This window comes from Canis lupus, chromosome 24 (assembly GCF_011100685.1).
Source record: "Canis lupus familiaris isolate Mischka breed German Shepherd chromosome 24, alternate assembly UU_Cfam_GSD_1.0, whole genome shotgun sequence".
NCBI classification, from domain to species: domain Eukaryota; kingdom Metazoa; phylum Chordata; class Mammalia; order Carnivora; family Canidae; genus Canis; species Canis lupus.
In genome coordinates this window covers 42,003,323-42,025,280 of record NC_049245.1, presented here as the reverse complement: position 1 = coordinate 42,025,280, position 21,958 = coordinate 42,003,323, and the positions used below count along the sequence as shown (strand labels likewise).

At 43.2% G+C, this 21,958-nt stretch overlaps 1 protein-coding gene across 1 annotated transcript in view; it reads left to right on the top strand.

Annotated features, from left to right (window-relative positions):
- Nucleotides 1-17,405, top strand: part of CBLN4 (cerebellin 4 precursor) — a 61,950-nt gene extending 44,545 nt beyond the window's left edge. The window contains exon 4 of the mRNA XM_038572634.1: nt 17,298-17,405. Coding sequence (XP_038428562.1) covers nt 17,298-17,383 — 86 coding nt within the window. The 3' untranslated portion in view covers nt 17,384-17,405. The remainder of the gene's footprint in view (nt 1-17,297) is intronic.
- Nucleotides 17,406-21,958: the final 4,553 nt, after the last annotated feature.

Sequence of the window (21,958 nt, the reverse complement as noted above, 5' to 3'; positions counted from 1 at the left end):
CACATAGCAGATGCTCCAAAATTACTTATTGGATGAATGCATGGATTTACATATTTTGAAAAGTGACAAAAGCAAAACAAGGCACTTGAGTGTACAGTCGTCTTTCTCCTTATTTAGTTTTGCCTTTATTTGTAATTTAGCTACTCAACCCTTGAGGTCAATTCACCAGGCTCCTGGGAGTGATTGGCCGCATTACGGTTTTCATCCCCTTCACTTTCGTTCAGAGATATGAAAACTGCCTGTGCTTTTCTTGGGTTCTTCTTCTGAGGCCTCTCTTTTTTCCCTGCACCAGATTTAATGGAAACCCTAGTCATGGGATGAAAATACTGCGAGGTCATATTATGAAGCCATAAGCCACATAAAAGCCCCACGCCCCCCACATAATGAAGTCAAACCTTAAATTCCATTTCAGCGCTTCACATGGAAAATCATTTCTTCTCTGAGGCTTCCCAGGGGCTCCCTCCTAAAAACAAATGAACGAACAAACAAAAAACCACAAAAAAACCAAAAACAAGAAACCACCTTTTGCCAGGAATATCATGGCTTGAGACTAAGTATTTTTTCCAAGCAGCTTTTGGTGCCTGGCTTGATTGACTTTTCCAAATCTGCATTACTCTTGAAAAAAACAAATTCTTTGAGCAGATCTTCATGCAACAGTTTCAACGTGGCATTAACATTTTTGTTTCTGCATAATTTATAGAAACTCACATGTTTAAATATCCCTGTGTACACTAGGATTGGGGAGCTGGGATGACCCTTTAATTACTGCGATTCAACCTCCCTAAGACTGATAAAACTATTAACACTGAAATTCAGTGCGGGTCTGGAAAGATGCTGCTAACTTGGGAAGGTAACTCCCCAGTCTGCCAGCCTTCCTATCACTACTGAATTTCCTCCTGGTGCAAAGAGGCGGAATTCTCAAACCCAGCTGACTGGAGATTTACAATTGCCTTGCAAAACCAGATCTGGAGCCCATGTGGCCTAAATCCCCCTAAACTGATTACCTTGGTTGGAGTCTTTTAAGGTTTTGGCACTAACTTAATCGACTGCTGTGTGCAACCCCAGGAAAGGGAGTAAGAATCCATTCAAATCCTCCCTGTTAAATCAACCCTCCAGCAAATTACTGGCAGCAGCAGGGACTACAGAGCAAGGAACACCAGCAAAGAGCTCATTCAAAGTGTTTGCACCCCATTCCCTTGATAAAATGAGCACTCTTTAGCTTCCCCATCGGGTAACCCAGTTATGTTTGGCCATAGAACGCTCACAGCGATTTTGATATATTTTATCTCAAAACCATGTTTTGCAGTAGTCGGATCCGTAATGTGTTCATAGGTGGCTGCCTTATTGGACTCGATCGATACCACCGATTTCCTTTTAAATGCAAAGATTGCACAGTTCAGCTTTAATTGCGGAGCTGGTTGCAGGGGCCATCTCTTAGAAGCAGGCTGTTCTCTTTTTCTCCTAATAAATCACCTCTTACTGATGAACATTGGCCGGGTTGGGCCTACCCTTTGTTAGCCTTTCCCCCTTAACGTGGGGCACAGAAGTCTGAGCCTGCCAGGGACAAAGTGTACGCAAGCGGCTGGCTAAGGCAGGCGTTTCTGCAAGGCTTTAATATCTGGGTTAGGTGTTTTATTATGTCTTAATAAAGCAGTTGAAGAGAAGGTTAGGCTGAAGTGCCCTGGGGAGTAATTTTAATTTTTTAAAAGGACGTAACCAGGTTAGAAGTGGTTACATAAAACCAGCTGTCTTTAGGGAGGGGTGCGCCGGGCCCGTTGGCCTTGGCCTCCCCACGCAGGGTCTTCTCGCTGATTCTCAATGCGGGGCGGTCTTCGGGTCTCCTCATTTACTGACTTACTGGCACGTTGATCTAAAGCCAGAACCCAGTGAATTTAGATACTGGCTTTGAGACTTGCTACCGTGTGATCTTAGGCAAGCTTTCCCTCTGTGTTCCTCACTTATGATACCTGCCTGCCGGGGCTTTACTGGGGGTAACTAAAATAGTGTGTGTAAAGGGCCTAGGGTGATGTCTGGCTAATGCAGAGGACATAATAGAGATGATTACACAGTGTCGCGGGACAGGGGACAGGTGACCTCGGGAGCTTCCATCCCCAAGTAGCCATGCTTGGGGGTTCCTACATGTCAGGCACAGTTCTGCTATTTCACAAATAAGCATTCATTTAACCCTCATGGCATCCCACAAGAGAGGTACAATAATTATTACTAGCCCATTTTATTTTTTTATTTCTATTTTTTTTTTAAATTTATTTGAGTGAGAAGAGAGCACAAGCAGGAGGTGCAGAGGAGAGAGGGACTCCCAAGCAGACTCCAGACCAAGTGTGGAACTTGAAGTGGGGCTCGAACCACTGACCCTGAGGTCATGACCCCTGTCAGAAATCAAGAGCCTGACGCTTACCTGACTGCACCACCCAGGTGCCCCATTATTGGCCCATTTTACAGATATGGGAACTGAGGCTGTGATAGTGGTGACCTGCCCAAGCTGTCATGCCTGCTGTGAAGGAGAGCCAGGTCACCTCAGCATCCATGCTTCTTAATACTCTGCTGTGAGATGCCTCGCTGGGGCAGGTGGTGTCGGGGGGTGGCCACTGCCAGGTGTGAGGTGTGGTGCCTGCGGCTGCAAGGCCTTGCTCCCTCAGTGCTGTGTATTTTGCTCATAAGGGAGACCTTGAGCCATGGGGCCCTTTCGAGGTCCTTACGTGGATGTTGTTTACTCACTGATCTGTGTAGGGTGGGCTGTACGTGGCTGGTGGTCAAAGGCTCGTCCCAGAGGTGAGGGACCCTGATGGAATCGTGGCCTTGAACTTGATAGGCACCCTGCAGCCCTGCTCTGTGTCATGCATTTCTCTCCTGGTGCTTTCTTCCCCTGTTTCATTTTGCACCTACGCCATTCCATTTTCTCTCCTACTGAGTCTCATATTGAGAGAAGCATCCAGAATCTATTTCCTCTCCTCCTTCCTTCCAAATTCAGTTAGGCAGTTTCTATTTTGTGCCATGCAGTTTTTTCCATATTAAGGATGAAGCTCTGAACAAAACACTCATTCATTTGACTATCGTACTACCTATGCAGTTCCCGCTCCGTTCTGGGCACTGGCAATCCAGCCGTCAGCACAGCAGGTTAAGGCCCGCTCAGAGCCTGCATCTGTGAGGCTGCGGACATTACGTGGGTGGAAAATAAGTAGGATTTACTAGCAGTAGTGATAAGTGGGACAGAGTGAAATAAGGACCTGTCAGGGGCCCTGGATGGGGTGGCTCCTCTTAGATGGCCTGGTCAGGGGAGGCCTCCCTAAAGGAAGGGCACGTTAGCAGAATTGTTGTGTGATTCTTTGTGGGAGGTTCTAGGTGGAGGAAACGACTACTGGAAAAGGGATCTTGATTCTTCAAGAACTGGCACAGAAGTCAGTGTGGCCAGAACTGAGGACACAAGGCCAGTGTCCCTGGAGCCAGGGAATTGGCACCACCGAGGGATCTTGGGGTCACACCACGTTACTATCATATGGGGTCTCAGTGGTCGCCCTCCAGACCTGATCCAGGAAGATCACTGATTGTGGACATTTCTCTATTTCTTCACATCTCCACCAGCGCTGGGTATTGCCATTTCTGCAGCAGTTTTCCAAACTTTAAAAAAAAAATTTGTTTTTTAAATTTCCAACCTGATAGAAAAAAAGAAGGCATCTGCTTGCTTGACTCTGCGACAGCTATGATGTCGAGTATACTTCTGTGTGCCATCGGTATTACTTTCTTTTTTTTTTTTAATTTTTATTTATTTATGATAGTCACAGAGAGAGAGAGAGAGAGAGGCAGAGACTCAGGCAGAGGGAGAAGCAGGCTCCATGCACCGGGAGCCCTGATGTGGGATTTGATCCCGGGTCTCCAGGATCGCGCCCTGGGCCAAAGGCAGGCGCCAAACCGCTGCGCCACCCAGGGATCCCCGGTATTACTTTCAAGTCCAATCTCTGTGCTGTCCATCTTTCGGTCTGTCGTCACCCACAGGAGCCCAGACAGAGAGGCTAGTCATGGCCTCTGACTCGTGATTCGCTCTCATCCTCCCATTGAGGGGCCACACATGGCCTTGTTTCCCTCCTGCCTTGTTCTCTCTCTCTCATTTGTATAACAGGAGCCACTCTAATCCCAGCGCCGAGGTCTCTTCTCTCTCCTGCATACCAAGCAAGGTAAAGTGGCACTTAGCCTCTGCCGCACGTTATAATCACCTGGAACGCGTTCTAGACTTCAATGTCAATTTTATTCGAATCCCTGGAGGGGGGTGGAGTGCCAGTGCTTGTTTGTTTGTTTATCACTTGCTCATTTGATTAGAGTGTGCAGCCAAGGCTGAGGAGCGCTGCATCATGCCGCCTGGACATCGTCGAGGTGTGAAAGCGAGTCTTGTCAGCTTCATGGAATTGGTCCTGCTTCCCTGACCGGCAGCTCTGCCCTCCCTTATAAGCTTGGATTTAGGCACCGAGAGACATGCCCCCACTCCAGTGACAGATGGATATTGAATCCAGACAATGGTAGGAGCTGGGGAAATGTCCACGCACAAGAGAGTTCTCTTGCCTTCGCAGATCTTATATCTTAGCGAAAAGAGACAGAAAAATCAACTAGATGAAAAGATGAACAAGTTAATTAGGCCTTATGATAATTCCTAAGCAGGAAATATTTTGCTGGAATGTAGATGGGGAGAGGGGGACATCAGCCAAGGCAGTGAGGAAAGGCCTTTCTGGAGGAGTGATGGGTGGAAGCAGGGAAGCCGGAGGAACAGGTGCAGTGGTCACGAGGCAGGACCCGAGGGGCAGCCGGAGAACCAGAGTGACTGGAGGCTGGGCATGAGGAGGTGGTGGTGTGGGGGGTGACCTCTGGCACGACAGCACAGCAGCAGGGAAGAGGCTCGTGCCTAGCCCGTACACCACCCCAGGGCTCCTGCTCAGCAGAGATGCTGGTGGGACACAGGAGAGACCAGCACACTCCGCTTGAGACCTAAGGAGGATGGGCTTCTGTAAAAAGTGAGAGGGGAGTAGGGTGCGAAGTTTGCTCTGAAAAAGAAAATTCTAAGCAAGGGGATATTGTCTTGTAAGCATAGAGCTCAGGGGAGGAACTTGAAAGGCCCTAGGAGAGGGGGAATGATTGGGGGTGTTGGGGATGCAGAAGTGAGGAGTGTGTGAGGGTAGATGAAGTCAGAGAGGAAGGTCGGGCTCGGGCAGTGTGAGCTGTGCGCAGAGCTGGGGAGGTCTGCTTTCATCCCATAAGGCTCTGTAAGACTTCAGTAAGGAAAGTCAGCTTTGTTATTTGGGAAGGTAACTCAGGCAGCAAGAGTGACTGAAAGAAAGTTAGAGTTTACCAGGGGTCAGCAAAGAACAAATACTTTCGGACCAGAGACCCTCTGGTTTCTGCTTCCACTACGCACTCCTGCCATTGTAGCGCAAAAGCAGCCACAGCCAACGATAAATGAATGGGTATGCTGTGTTCTAATAAAACTTTATTTATAAAAATAGGCAGGGGGCTAGATTTCATCAGTGCACTGTAGTTGGGCAGCCCTGGTATTCCAACAGAATATTTAAGTGGGGTCATTAATTAATTAGGTTGGTCTGAAATACACAAAAATAGGATACAAAACGCCGGGACACCTGCACCCCGATGTTTATAGCAGCAATGGCCACGATAGCCAAACTGTGGAAGGAGCCTCGGTGTCCAACGAAAGATGAATGGATAAAGAAGATGTGGTCTATGTATACAATGGAATATTACTCAGCTATTAGAAATGACAAATACCCACCATTTGCTTCAACGTGGATGGCACTGGAGGGTATTATGCTGAGTGAAGTAAGTCAGTCGGAGAAGGACAAACATTATATGGTCTCATTCATTTGGGGAATATAAATAATAGTGAAAGGGAATATAAGGGAAGGGAGAAGAAATGTGTGGGAAATATCAGAAAGGGAGACAGAACGTAAAGACTCCTAACTCTGGGAAACGAACTAGGGGTGGTAGAAGGGGAGGAGGGCGGGGGGTGGGAGTGAATGGGTGACGGGCACTGGGGGTTATTCTGTATGTTAGTAAATTGAACACCAATAAAAAAAATAAGAAAAAAAATAGGATACAAAAGATTTTGAGTTGCTCTTTACTCTTCATACATTCATAAACTGGGTTTTAGAATCCATCACAACTTTGAAGTAGTCATATCTGGCAAGGTTGGCTTTTGACAAAATTCCGAAGAATTGGAATACATTTCTGTTTCTTTTCACTCTCTGCTCCTTCTCTCCTGATTGCGAGGTCTTCAGCATTCTCAAATTTCTCCCAGTTTGGGGTGGCCCTGTGAGTTTCTATATGGGAGAGACTCAGGAGGAAACTTGCCCAAAAAAGGACTTGAGGTGACCTGTCCTGAAACCTTATCCATGTAGCAAACCTATTTTATTTATATTATAAAAGTGAAGGGGGCTGATGGAGAAGCCCCTGAAAGCCAACTTCCAACTGATAAAGGAACATTAATAGACAGCAGTTGGTAAGGACTTTAAAGTTTACAGATGTTAGGAGGTCATGAGAGTCCTGGATCAGAGGCAAAGGACAGTTTACTACCTATGGCAATGGTAGAAGGCCAGAGTTTCAGCATTTGTGCTTGCTAAGTGCAAATTTCCACAGGGTACCACAGAAAGGGCCAGGTGATGCCTGCGTGTGCAGTGGCTTATGGGTTGGGTTACAAGAGGGAAACCTTAAATTTAGGAAACCCAAGTCTTTTATACTGGGACAGTTTCTGCCCTTTGCTCTAGAGAGAGACATTAGCTTTCTTATTTTGAAAAGAAAACTTGCCTATTGCTCTATAAGGAGATGCCATATCTCTCTTCCAAGGCTGTTTGCTATACACAATTCTTGAAAGAATAGCCTATTACAACAGCAGTCACAAGACTTGAAGACATGCAAGAGACTCATGGGGCATTGTCTCTCAACAGCAGGCTTCGTAGTTTGCATTTCAATTAAGATCAAAACAGAAAGCTAAAAGACCTGTCATGGTGCTGTAATGGTGGAATTTTCAGCAGCAGTGAGCAAGTAGTAGTTCTTTGAAGAACAAGATCATCCCCGGAGCTCTGGCATAAGCCCCCACTTCATGTTCACTTTGTCTGCTTTGACCTATAGCTGACTGTCCAGAGTCTCTGTCTGCTTGCTTTGGTGGTTAGAATTATTTTTATTGTGTTAAGGGCTCTTTCCACACTTCCTAAGTTTGGAGAGAGACCTTTGTTGTAAACACACTTGATAAATGATCCCCAAACATGCCAAAGAGTTCCAACCAAGAATGAATCACTTTTGAAGAATGCTTCTGTAAAATGTTCCAGGAAAATAGCCTTTCTTTTCAGACCTGAGTGTTAAGCCATTACAGAGTTATCATGAGTTATTGGAACCTTTGACTGGGCATAAGGTAGTTGTGCTATTGCTTGGTCACCATGATTTCTGTAGTTGCAGTGACATGGGCTATAGTACTTTCTCATGAGCCATTAACAAATCATGATTTCTGGATGAGTGTAAAAGAAAACTCAAATAAGTTTTTTTTTTTTTTTTTCCTTTTGGAAAAATGAGATTCTCTTCAAGTCAAGGGAATTTTCTCTTGAAATTTTAACAGATTCCTGTGTTGGAGATAAGCTAGGTTTGGAATACTTGAAAGCACAGAATGAACTTAATTATTTTTATATGTTCATTGTCTATGCCAGCCATAGGTATATTCAAAGGCATACTGAAGATGCTCAATAAATGGTTGACGTAGTAGATAAGTTCTTATTTGGCAATCAACAAATATGTATTAAGTTCCCACCAAGTACAAGCCATTAGAAGCGTGGGACTTGGGGACATCTTTTCTGATATGCATTATTTGAAACTATTGATCGATCTAGTTAGGAGTTTAAATCTAATGAGCCCTTCTTTACTCTCTCCCTGGCATGTACTGTGTGCTTTCATTACATGGGGTCCTGCAATCCTCATAAAAACCCTATGAGGGTGATAGAAATGTTTTACAGATGGGAAAAACAGAGCTAGAGGGGTTAATAGCTGACCAAGTTGTCACAACCAGTTAATCCTGAAGGTTGTATTTAAACCACACAAGCCATCCCTGCTTTTCCTTTAGTACTAAAGCATGGTGTGTGAAAAAAGCACCAGATATTCTTTTTTTTTTTTTTTTTTTTTTAGGATTTGATTTTATTTATTAGAAAGAGAGAGAGAAGACCATGAGCAGGAGTTGAGGCAGAGGGAGAAGCAGACTCTTTGCCAAGCAGGGAGCCTGATGCAGGGCTTGATCCCAGGACCCTGAGATCATGACCTGAGCTGAAGGAAGACACTTTACCAACAGAGCCACCCAGGTGGCACAGGTGCCCTGAGATATTCTTTATCTCCTATGAAAATGGAACAATAGTAAAGGAAGTAGATGTCATCATACTAGATCCCAGTGCTGTTCAAGGTTATTGGAATTGTCCCAATTATGGTGGCTAACGGCATACACTTCCTTCTTGAGAGGCTGGTCTTTAAAAAAATTTTTTTTTAAAGATTTTATTTATTTATTTATGAGAGACACACACAGAGAGAGGTAGAGACATAGAGGGGAAGCAGGCTCCCTGCAGGGACCCTGATGTGGGACTTGATCCTAGGACCCCAGGATCACACCCTAAGCTGAAGGCAGATGCTCAACCACTGAGCCACCCCGGTGTCCTGAGAGGCAGGTCTTAAAATATGGTATATATTTTGAAAATGTGAGGCATAGTTAAGGCCAACAGATCAGGAAACAACTATATTGAAAAGATAATTGGTTCCTCATAGTCCCTAAGAGGAAGGAGTCACACTGGGAAGCACAGAGGCTAGTCAGAGGCAGAAGGAAAAGAGGGGAAGCATGGCAACAGCTTTTCTTGTGGTTTCTGAGGCCAGGTAGGATAAATGGATTAGGAATGGCTGGTTTGAGTGATCTAGGTGGGCTCTGGGATCTCCAACCAGGGTGGAGGCTCCCTGGTTGTCTGAGAACCTGATGAGCAAGGGGGTTAGAGACTCTAGGTTGGTTGGTTTGCTTTTGAAAAGTGCCCCAGTGGGTGGTGGTAATGAGGAAGCAGGAGGCCAGGGCAAGGTCTCTGGGGCACATCATGAAGCTGTCCAGAGCAAGGTGCTGCCCTTGCTCTATTTGCATGAAGGGCAGATGGTAAACCATAACATTTACCGAAGCTGGAAATATGGTGAATACAAGCCCTAAGAAGAGATGTATGGTGTAGTGAAAGTATGGAGTGGGGTGTCGAATGAGAAAATCTAGAACAGGGTCATGGACTTGGCTCTTCTGCTGGCTTCTCTGTAGGATTGTGGGCAAGTCCTTTAATTTTGCCTTACCAAGATTCAGTCTCTCTATTTGTGAAGTTGGGACATTTTACTAAATTGGTATTTCCCAAGATGTGAGACATATCACCAGTGTTATAGTAGGTGACTTCAGGCAGTAAAGAGATGTGGCATCAAATAACATTAAATCACAGATTTACTTTTCAAATGCTTTCAGCCTTCCCAATGGCCCCAAGAAGAAAGTCTCAATTTGGTGCCGTTATACCGCAACCACTCTAACTCTTGCTTCCTTCATTTCAGGAAAAAATGGGTCTCAGGCTTATAAACTTTGATAGGTATTTCAACCTGTTTCTTGGTTGCAAACAACGGAAGCCACTTAAGAAAATAAATTGGGTAGCTCCTGGAAGATGAGAGCCCAAGGCCAGAAAATGCTAATTACCTGCAGGATGGATAGACGTGTTCATCCAGGGCATAGCTCAGATATAAGAAAGTCCATGTAATCAGAAGAGACATCCCCAAACCCTGTGTATCAGTTTGCGAGGCCTGCTCTAAATTTGGTGGCTTAAAACAACAGAAATGTGTTCTGTTATAGTTGTGGATGCTAGAAGCCTGAAATCAAGGTGCCGACAGGGTCACACTCCCTCCAGAGCATCCAAAGGAGAACCTTTCTTGCCTTATCCAGCTTCTAGTGGCTTCTGACATTCCTTAGCTTGTCAACACATCACTCCAGCCTCTACCTGCACCTTCACATTGTCTTCTCTACAAGGCTGTTTCTTCTCTTTTCTCATAGGATGCCAATCCTTGGGTTTAGAGCCCACCCCAAATCCAGGATTTCATCTCAAGATCCTTAATTAATTACATCTGCGAGGTCATATTCCCAAAAAACAAAGCATCCTGAGGTTCTGAGTGGACATGATTTTTTTTTAGGGTGGGAGGAACCACTTTTCAACTCACTCTATCTTCAACCAAAGGAAGTCTAGGAAATCTGAGAAATTAAGTAAGAAAATGTCATGGAAACAGGCTGCACGGGCATGTGGCTGATATTTGCAATGTACCATATGCCCTTGTTTGGGTGCCTCAGTGTGAATTCATTATAACTATCCCTTTGTCCTTGATTCTTTCCTTTTACATTTCAAAGTCATGAGCCAGAGCATCTGACTGGCCAGGTCTAAGTCACTTGCCAGGAGATGGGAAGAGCACTCTCTGTAAGCTTCTTCAGAACCCATTGTGGAAGTCAAGACCCTATAGTTTGGACTTCCTCATAAAGGAAGTACTTTTAGAGGATGTATATGTATAAATAAATAAATACAAACGTCTACCACAAATGCTACTGAGCAGCTAAATTCAATGTTTTTCTCCACATTAGCTCTATTTTTTTTTACCATAGTATTCTATTTATAACAAATGATCTTGTTTTTTCATTTATAGTAGTACTGCTTTGTAAATTAAATTTATTTAGGTAAAAAAAATACTGATTTACAAAAAGGTGAGAAATGAATAACAATATATAGGGGCCATGTGGCTAATGCTAAAAAAAAATGCCTACTGATTTATAAAAAGATGAGTAATAATAGTATACAGGTGCCATGTTGCCATGGGTGGATATGTAGTGGTAGTGAGATACAGTAAGAATCATAAAGAATATGCAGGTACATAAGGTAAGATATATACATACATATGTACATAAGCCAGGTAAATAAGAATCAACAGGTAGGAGGCAAATGTCCCAAAGCCACACGGAATTGGAGAATTTCCTATATATTTCCCGACTCTTTGAATCTTTGCTTTCATAGTTATCTGTTTATTGTTTTTATTAAAGATTTTATTTATTCATGAGAGACACAGAGACGGAGAGAGGCAGAGACACAGGCAGAGGGAGAAGCAGGCTCCATGCAGGGAGCCCGACGTGGGACTCGATCCTGGGTCTCCAGAATCACACCCTAGGCCGAAGGCGGCACTAAATTGCTGAGCCACCCGGGCTGCCCTCATAGTTATCTGTTATGAAAGACCCTGGGTGTCCTTAGCTTTGGGGATTTATATATCTGTAAATCAGGGGATCATAAAGAACTGAGAACAGAGAATTTGCAAGCTTCAGAGGCTTCAGCAAAGCACTGCAGTGTCTGTGTGTGTTTTAGGTGAGTCTTTCAGCCTGTGCTGTTTTAACAAATACCAGGCGCTCTATTTGGACCTGGCTCCTATATTTCCGATAACATACTGGACATTTTCACCTGTATATCCTGCTGTTACCTCAAATTTAGCAGGTGGAGAAACAAATTCATCATCATGCTCCCCAAACCCATATCTCCTCCTGACTTCCCTGACATACGCTCAGTCTGCCAAGCCCGCAACCTTGGAGAATTTCTGCCTCACTCATCTCCATCATTTCCAAAATGTATCCAGTCACCCCATCTTGTCGAATTCCCCCCTGGAAGGCATCCTGTGTCTCCCTTCTCCTTCCCACTGTTGCCATCATATTCCAGGCTTTCACCGGTTCTTCCTGTTCTTGTCTTGTCCTCTAGCTGGGGTCTCTAACCCTCCCTTCACACTACTCCAGTGGGCATCTTCAGTTTGGTTACACCTGTCTCTTGTCTCTTCATCATCGGTAGTGCCAAGAGGTGGCTGGAGGGAAATTCAGCCCTTTCTGTAATTACGCAGTCCTGCCAGCCCAACTAAGCAAATGGTCTGAGTTACGGCAGCGTGCTTGCCACGCACACACGGCTTATATCCATTCCTCTTCTACACCCTTCCAAACAAATTGCCATCCTCCCATTTTTCCTGTATGGAATTTTTGAAGCCAGCCTTGCCCCTTATTGTCTTTCGAGCACTCCAAACAGAGCTTCCTCCCTCAATTCAAATTTTCTTCCTCTCAGAAGAAATTTGGAATGCCCCTCAGTTGCTTGATCTATATTCCTTTTTAAAAAATTATTATTTAAATTCAATTAGCCAACATGTAGTACATCATTAGTTTCAGATGTAGTGTTTAATAATTTATCAGTTGTGTATAACACCTAGTGCTCAGCACATCCTGTGCTCTCCTTAATGCCTATAACTCAATTACCCCATCCCTCCACCTACCTCCCCTCCAACAACCCTCAGTGTGTTTCCTAGAATTAAGAGTCCCTCATGGTTTTTCTCCCTCTCTGATGACTTCTCATTCAGTTTTCCCTCCTTTCCCCTATGATTCTCTGCACTGTTTCTTATATTCCACAGATAAGTGAAACCATATGATAATTGTCTTTCTCTGATTGACTTATTTGACATAATATTGACTTACTATGACAGCATAATACCCTCCAGTTACACCCACTTGATGTAAATGATAAGTATTCATCTTTTCTGATGGCTGAGTAATATTCCATTGTGTGTGTGCGTGTGTGTGTGTGTGATGGATATTGTGGCTCCTTCCATAGTTTGGCTATTGTGGACATTGCTGCTATAAACATTGGGGTGCAGGTACCCCCTCAGATCACTACATTTGTATCTTTGGGGTAAATACCCAGCAGTGCAATTGCTGGGTCATACAGTAACTCTATTTTTAACTTATTGAGGAAATCTTCACACTGTTTTCCAGAGTGGCTACATCAGCTTGCACTCCCACCAATAGTGTTTCCCTTTCTCTGCATCTTCACCAACATTTATTGTTTCCTGTCTTGTTAACTTTAGCCATTCCAACTGTGTGAGGTGGTATATCATCTTGGCTTTGATTTCTATTTCCCTGATGGCAAGTGATATGGAGCATTTTTTTAATGTGTCTGTTGGCCATTTGTATGTCTTTGGAGAAATGTCTGTTCATGACTTCTGCCCATTTCTTGACTGGATTATTTGTTTTTTGAGTGTGGAGTTTGATAAATTCTATATAGATCTTGGATACCAGCCCTTTGTCTGATATGCCATTTGCAAATATCTTTTCCCATTCCATAGGTTAGCCTTTTTTGTTTTGTTGACTGTTTCCTTTAATCTATATTCTTATTAATCACTTGAAGTTCTAGTATGAAAAGAACATTTGCCATGGACTTAGAATAGATAGAGAATATTTGAACTTTGCTTCTTCCTCACTTGTTTCTGGAGTTATTTTTAAGATAGAAAAATTGGAGTGGCTAAACATTTGCATTTCTTCTTTATTTTTTCCCCATTCCTTCAAGTTATTTTGCATAAAGATACATCTGTTAGGCAAGACCTTGGACCTTGGACCTTGGACCACTCACAACCCTAGATAAATAAGGTGGGGAAGGTGAAAAACATGCATTTGCCTCTAGCTGGTAAGATTCCCGAGGCTTAGTGTAGGGCACTAGCTCTCTTGCAAAGTCTCCATTTGGAGAGATACTAATGTTCCAAAAATGGCTAGGGCTAACAAGGACAAGAGCGAGGAAGAGAACCCTTCAGACAAAGGGCATAGAGGGTGGCAGACTGTTTTTCAGGAAAGAATTTCCTTCTGTCTCTTCAGCCTCAAGAATATACAATAAGTGAGTCAGGAACTGGGTTGGGAAGTGGGGGAACATGCAGGCATGGACTTGGGATTTGGGAAAAAAAAGAGATCTTGGGCAGTGTCTTGTTCCAGTTCTGAGTTAACTTGGGAAATTGCCAGAACTCCTTGGTATGGGACATATTAGAGACAGAATAAAACATCTTGCTATTTGGCAGGCGAATGTTTTTTTTTTTTTTTCTTGTTTTTTTAGCATCATCCTATAGCTCCATGTGATTTTGAGTAGTTTCAACTAATTCTGAACCGTCTTAGGTTGGTATGAATTCAGCCTCCTCCATAAAACTGTTCCTGAACACCCCAGAGCTCATTATTTCTCACTTCTCCAACTTTCATGACTTCACCCCTTCAATTTGTAAATGTATCACTTGTTTAGCCTTCTCTACTGGAAGTTCTCTGGCCTGACTCCACATGACTAAAGGCATCCAATCTAATACTGGATTTGAATATTCAAGCACCTGTTGGCTTCTGATATTAGTTTCCCCTTTTTGCTGTATAGATTTTGTCTCTTTTTTTTATTTATTTATTTATGATAGTCACAGAGAGAGAGAGAGAGGCAGAGACACAGGCAGAGGGAGAAGCAGGCTCCATGCACCGGGAGCCCGACGTGGGATTCGATCCTGGGTCTCCAGGATCGTGCCCTGGGCCAAAGGCAGGCACTAAACCGCTGCCCCACCCAGGGATCCCAGATTTTGTCTCTTCAATAGAATACACCATGCTTGAGGGCCGAGATTAGGCATTCAGTTCTATACCTTTTAGAATGTATCCCCTCCCCCCCCATCAAAGTGTTGAACACACAGCACTGGACTCCATAAATATTTGAGTCATTTATTCTACAAATGGTTATTGGCATCTCAACTGTGTATCAAGCCTTGAGGTTGGAAGTAGGTCTATAGCCATACATACACTCGAGAAGATCCCTGCTCTTGTGAAAGAGCACAGGGATTGTGTAAGTAAAGTTGGTGACTGGTGCTACAAAGGAAATAAAGCAGGGCCGAGTGTAGAGTGGGTGGTTGTGGAAGGGTCTCCGTGGAGGTGATATTGAAGGGTGAGAAGGAGCCAGGGTTGTAAAAATCCAGGGGAAAGGAAATGTCGCAGGAAAGAGATTATTTTCTACAACAAAATAGATTAAAGTGTGCTGACGTCAGGGAATAGGATGTATGTTAAGGTCTGGGATTTACATAGGCTCTAGTCCTCCTGGCTCCAGTGAGGACTAGAGCCTATGGGCCTCAGTGGGTTTTAATCTGGGTGCAACAGAAAGCCTTTGACAGGATTAAAAGCAGAGGAGCGATACTGTTTTGTTTTGTTTTGGATGAGAAGATTAGAATTGGCTTTATTAAATGATTTCGGAAGCAGGAAGCATCCCATCTAGCAAGTAGAAGTGCGACCAGAGACCAGGTAAGAGGCAATGGTGGCTCATCTCAGGCTGGTGAGATAGTATGGAAGAATGGAAGCAGATGGATCTGAGGGACACTTGGAGGTCAAACCAGCAGGGCTGGTGAATATGGCCAACAGATTAGGGGACAATGTGGAGCTGGAGATGACTCTCACATTGCTCCCTTTTGGATGTTGGGGTCATCCAACTAAAATGGGGGAGACAAGGAGAGATTTAGGAGAGAAAAATCAGTTTTCATTTGGGATGTGTTAAGTTTGAGATGCACATGAGTTATCAAGGTAAAGATGTGAGAGAAGCTGTGGGCATATGAACCTAAGACTGAGCAAAGGGGATCTGGAGTAAAGAAGTCAATCTATGTAGCCAAAACATAGTCTCTAAAGCCAGTAGAATGGGCCAAGTCAGCCAAGACTGTCATATGGATTTGAAGCCACTTCTACAACCTGGCTCGTGTGCTTCAGGGCTCTGGAAGCAGGGTTTATGGGAGTAGAAACTCATATGCTTGCTCTACATGAGGGATGTATGGTAGTGCAGCTAAGAGCATGTTGCTTGGGGGGAGCTTAGGGAACGTGAATTTGTCCACAGGGAGTGAGTCCAGAGGAATTGTAATTTGGACACAGCGCTCTGTCTTATAAGGATATATTCTCCGTTAATGTCACAATTCAAGGACTCCATGCAAATTACGGATTTATACTGGGTTAAGGTATTATATGAAAAACAACAGAACTCATCAGTGTCATTGTGAATTTTTTTTTTGGAGAGAAAAGAAAGTTGATGATAATTTCCCAACAATATCCAACGATTGTACCAAACCTGTTTTCAAGTGGCGAGATCATTCAACTGAGTGATGATATTTTGAGGAAAGATAATTGTACTGTGTATATGGGACACAGCCAGGTAGAAGCAATAATAATAATAATAATAATAGTAATAATAATAATATAAAAATTTTAAAGTAGAAAGAATGCAATCAGCTTGTTTCTCACCCTTTTGTTTTCTATTTCAGTAAGTGGTTGGATGTGTCTTTTCCCTATTTATTCTTGTTTATTTTAGCATTATGTCAATCAGGCAGGTTACTTTTAGCTAGAAGCAACCCGAGGTTACTTTCGACTGCCTCAAGTTTCCTTGTTGTTAATTTTTAATTGCATCAGTAATTCATGATCACATTTTCATTGTTAAAAATTAAAACACAGTAGATATGACTAGTTTCTTTTTTGACTCTGCACTCAATTCAGTACTTGTACCATAGGTTTTGTGTATGTCCTTGCAAACCTTGCTTTACGCACATTTCCTTGCATATTCTTTGGAAGGAGACATGTGTATCCTTCGTAAATATGTATTGTTTTATTCTTTTATACATATAATTGTCTTCTTTTTTTTTTCCTGCTCAAAAATACGTCTTATAGATCTTGCTGTGTCAGGGCATATTGTATTGCATACCTTTTTGTTTAATTGCTAGGTACAATTCTATATTGTGGAGGCTTGCTTTACTTTGCCACATCTGTCTATGGGCCAGTCTCCAGATCACTTTTGATTTTTTGCTAATGCAAACATGCCGCCTGTTCTTTTTTTTTTTTTTTTTTTTTTTTAGGATTTTATTTATTTATTCATGAGAAATGCAGGGAGAGAGGCAGAGACATAGGCAGAGGGAGAAGCAGGCTCCCCTTGGGGAGCTTGATGTGCGAAGCAATCCCAGGACCACAGGATCACGACCTGAGTCAAAGGCAGATGCTCAACCACTGAGCCAGCCAGGTGCCCCCGCCTGGAATATTCTTGACATGCTTCTAGTAAACCTCATGAGTCTTCTGGGAACTTCGCCATCAATATTTTTTCCTCTGAGGAGTTTGATTTGTGCCCACAGATTCCAGTTTAACAAACATTTGCCAGACTCTTCCTTTGTCCCGGGCTTGGTCTTAGATGTGCTTGTATCCATCATCACATTTAAACCTTCACTAACTAGTGAGGTGTGGGGCCTGTCAATCATGGTAATGTTAGGTTATGGGGGACAAGAGATTCCAAAGGGCTAATATTTGTCTCAGGGGGAAATGGCGAGCAAACAGTTGGGCAAATGATTGAGGCATGTCATAAGACATTGTCATGTCACTGAATCTCTTACAGCTTTGGCTTCCTCATCTGGAAAGTGGAACTCCAAATACTACCTTGGTCAGAGGGTGTATGTACTGTGGGTTATTGCACAGATCTGACAACATTAATGAGCTTTGCAAGGTAAGAAGTGAAATGTACAAAACTTTATACTGTGATGGCGTGAATGAACAAGGTACCTCCCTCAGGGGGCTTCAGTTCTGGACTGGTAATGGTCAGGCACACTGCCAGGACAGGATGGCCTTCAGATTACCAGGCATTAGGCCAAAAACCGAGATCCTTTGTTTCTTTTTATCTACCTTCTTCTCCCCCAAATTACTACTACTTTACATCTTTGAGCCTTTCTATTAGGTGATCAAAGAAATGGTCTAAATTAGGAACACTAGCTTTATTTTGAACCACATCAGAAACTAGGAAATGGATCCCCTTTCCATGGACCTCTGGTAATTTGGAAAATAAATATGGCTTTTGTATTGGGCTGAATATTGGAGTCTTTAATAATAAGAAGTAGTTTTATGTGGCTTCTGTGTGTTACCAACTATGTTAAAGCTTTATTTAAGAAAAACAAAAAACAAACAAACAAACAAAATGGGTTCCTGGGTGGCTTAGTTGGTTAAGCCTCTAACTCTTGATTTCAGCTCAGGTCATGATCTCAGGGTTGTGAGATGGAGTCCAGTGTTGGGTTCTATAATGGGTGTGCAGCCTGCTTAAGATTCTCTTTCCTCCTGCCCCCCACCCCTGCTCACTCGTGTTCTCTCTCTCTTTAAAACAAAAACAAAAACAAAAACAAAAACAAAAAACTTAAAGTACTAGAACTCTTCAGGTTGCAAGTTCCAAAAGCCTTATCTCAACTTTCATGAGCACAAAAGGTAATTTACCGGTTTATGAAACATATAGTTTCAGTATATTCTAGCTTCAGGCATGACTGAATCCAGGAACTCCATGTCATAGGAACCCAATCTTCCTCCCTTCAGGGTTTTGGTCTGTGTTCCTTTGGTTGGCCTCCTTAATCGGGCTTTCCTCTTGTGGTGGTGATATGGCTGCTGTCTGTTCTGAACTGATGTCCAATTCTTTTAATAATTTGAACTGAACATTGCTTTTTCACTTAGAAGTAAAATGAAGTAACTTGAGTTGGGCCTTATTTGGCTTGATTGGTCTGGGTTGAGTGATGTGTTCACCCTTAAACTGATTAACAGTGGCCAAGCTGAGGTCATATGTCTACCTTTGAAACCAGAGATGGGGAGTCTGTCCCTATTCAAATCCCTTGGACTGAGAGAAGAAAAGCCAATTTTGTGAGACAAAAATCAAGGAAGTGGGAAGGGTGTTGGGTTTGCAAAACTCTTGGATGCCTCATAGAAATGAAGTATCATATTTTGGTCACACAATAATTCCTGGAGTAGTACTGATAGTCTCTGGTTAGATGAAGAGGAGGATGCTTGGAGTGGTTAACTCACTTGCTCAAGGCCACCCAGTTAGTAATTGGAAAAACTGGGTATTGAGTCTGGATTTGAGTATATTCTTAACTATTTCATTCTAATTGCCCCTGTTCTAGGGTTCCTATCCTACCCTCCTTCTTCACCCTTCCCCCAAGCACAGAGGGTGATCTGTACTAACAACAGCTGCTCCAAGACTCGTCAAATCACATTAGCATTGCTCGTGCCTGGTTTCTCTGAATGTCACACTCAGCAGTGGAGCAAAGGCTGGTCAGCTCACCGTCATATTAAGGGAAATCTTTACTAAACCAATCCATGGAGTCTGCAAAACCATTGGTCTTTCCAACTTCCCATCAAGTAGCCTGTGCTCAAGGGTAAAGCAAGGGGTTATAAATCACAGGAAAGGTTCTCCTGGACACATTTCCACAGCTGGAATATGAACAAAGTGTTGTTTACTTTGTTTAACACCAGAATTAGTGAAAATCAAAATGTCTACAGATGCACTCACTCTAGTAAATTATTAGGTAATTAACCTTAATGCTCCCTGCTCTGAATCACCAACTTAACTTTTGCTCTGGAGCCCTTGAGAATATTTCTCAGGCATCATAACATATGATTGCACCACAGCTTAGTGTTAAGAACAACAAAGTTGGAATATAGTGAGAGGCATTTAGGATGGAGCAAATTCCGAAAGTGGGAGGGGAAGAGCTTCGTGTGCTATTGAAGGAAAAATACAGACTTGCAACATAAAGAGCGAATTGACAAAAGATGGAGAGGTGCTCTTTTTAAGTAATCTCAAACTCATGCTTTCTTTCTTTCCACCAGCAAGTTTAAGCCCTTATCACGTCATGCTTGGGCTAGTTTAATAGAAGACTTCCAAATGGTCTCTTACTGTCTCTCTTCTCCAATCTGTTGTACCAGGTTAATCTTCCTGAAGCACAGGGTTTATAACACCACCTGATTCATAAGCCTTTCGTGGCTCCACCTTGCTAATAAACAGCATCCAAACACCTAGCGTAAATTTTTTTTTAATTTATTTATGATAGAGAGAGAGAGAGAGAGAGAGAGGCAGAGACACAGGCAGAGGGAGAAGCAGGCTCCATGCACCAGGAGCCCGACGTGGGATTCGATCCTGGGTCTCCAGGATCCCGCCCTAGGCCAAAGGCAGGCGCCAAACCGCTGCGCCACCCAGGGATCCCTAGCGTAAATTTTTTATTCTTCCTCAATCTAGCTTTCAAATCATCTCTTCTATGATAGCTCAACGTTTGATCATCTGACTTCTTCCAGGCCTTAGTTTGTGCTTCCTCTTGGGGCAGGGACAATGTGAAATGGTGATGGGCAAGGGTGGAGACTCTGGGGTGAGCCTGCATAGATTTGAAAGCCTGCTTTCCCAATTACTGATTTGGTCACCTTGTGATCAGTTTCCTCACCTATGAAATGGGAATGCTAACAGAAATGACCTCAGGAGGCGGCCGTGAAGATTAAGTGGGATAATGCATGAAAATAAATACCTAGGAAATCACTCAGTGCTTTTTATATTTTAGCAAATCACTGTTGCTCACAGTTTGGTCTCACCATGTGTATCATGTTGTTAGAACCAGATCTACCATTCCCCACCCTCTGCCCTGTACCCCCCCCCCCACACCAGGTTAGTGGCTTCCAGGAACTTTGCAGGGTTGGGTGCTGGGATCCTGGGAGTGGGTGCAGAGCGATAGGGGTAGGCAGAGAGGAAGGGAGTCAGAGCTGGCATGAGTCAGTGGGAGGGGAATGAGGGACACCTGATAGAGCAAGAAGCTTGGGAAAAATGAGTGAGCAGGAGGAAAAGATTGAAGGCTGAGCACAGAGATGGGCTTTCTATGGGGCAGCTCTGTCTCTGCCTATTGATAGCAAGGCTGCTGATAATGGAGCTGAACCAGGTAAGCCTGTGTGATCATCTCCCATTCACTGTTTTATAAAAAGTGATTTTCAGGGCATCTGGATAGCTTAGTCAGTTAAGCATCCAACTCTTGATCTCAGCTCAGGTCTTGATCTCAGGGTTGTGCGTTCAAGCCCCATGTTGAGCTCCATGCTGGGCATGGAGTCTATTTTAAAAAAAAGTGATTTTTAATTGCCTAAGAGAGACATAACTTCTCTACATAACAAATAAAACATTACATATAAGGCTAAAGTCTCCTTTGACCCACTCTCCCCCTCCTTAGAGATAACTATTACTAAGAATACACTTCTAGACATTATCTGCATACATATCCATATCCATAGAAATTATACAGAATTAATTTTTGTTTGTTTGTACACATGATCTGCCATTCATGTTGTCCTGGAACTTACTTTCTCCCCCCACTCAATAATAGACCTAGGAGAAATAATATTATAGGTATATATGTGAATTATTTCTTTTCTATAGTCTATTATTATGCAAACCTATTATATATCTCCCATTTCTCTAAATAGCTACACATTCTGTACTGTAAGCAATGTCCAGTTTCTTCAGCCATTGCTTTACAAATGGGCATTAGGGTTGATCCGTGTTCTTTCTGTATCTTAGCTCTGAAGCCAAATCATCCACTTTGGTTCCTACTACGTTTATTCATTGGTTGCATATGCATTTTTGCACACCTATTCTGTGCCAGGCACTATGATAGCTGTTGCGGGCTGTTAGCACCCTGCTATCACCAACCCTACAGTCTCATAGGCAACTGATTCAGGGAGCAAGTGTGTTCACAGGACAGAAATAGTGTCTCCCCTTATGTTGGGTAGGTTGTGAAGCCAGTAATCATAAATGGCAAGAAATCATGTAGTATCAGAATCACCCTTGAAAATTTCTTGAATTGTTTGTAAGGTGAAGTGTTCCCAGTTTTCATATGCAGTCCTCTATAATAAAGGAGAAAGAGAGGAGTTGCAGAAGGATTTGAGCCTAGGATTTCCTCCCTCCCTAATGTATCAGTGGCTGAAAAGACTTGCTCTCTCAAGATGTATAGTGAAGAAGTTAGGGCTTCTGTAAGTGAGTGATTTATGGGGTCAATATTTTACACTTCAAGAGAAAACCAAAATAGGGAAATGTTAGGACAAGAGAGGAGTGTATAATCCCTGAACACGAGGTTTTGAGCGTTGTCAGTGGAAGACTGAAGGAAGAAGTTTGAACAATAGCAGAATGTCTGTAAAGCTATAGCACATCTCAAACAGAATGATTTGTCACTGAATCACGTTTGGGCACTGAGTTTCAAGGTTACTACACATGGATAG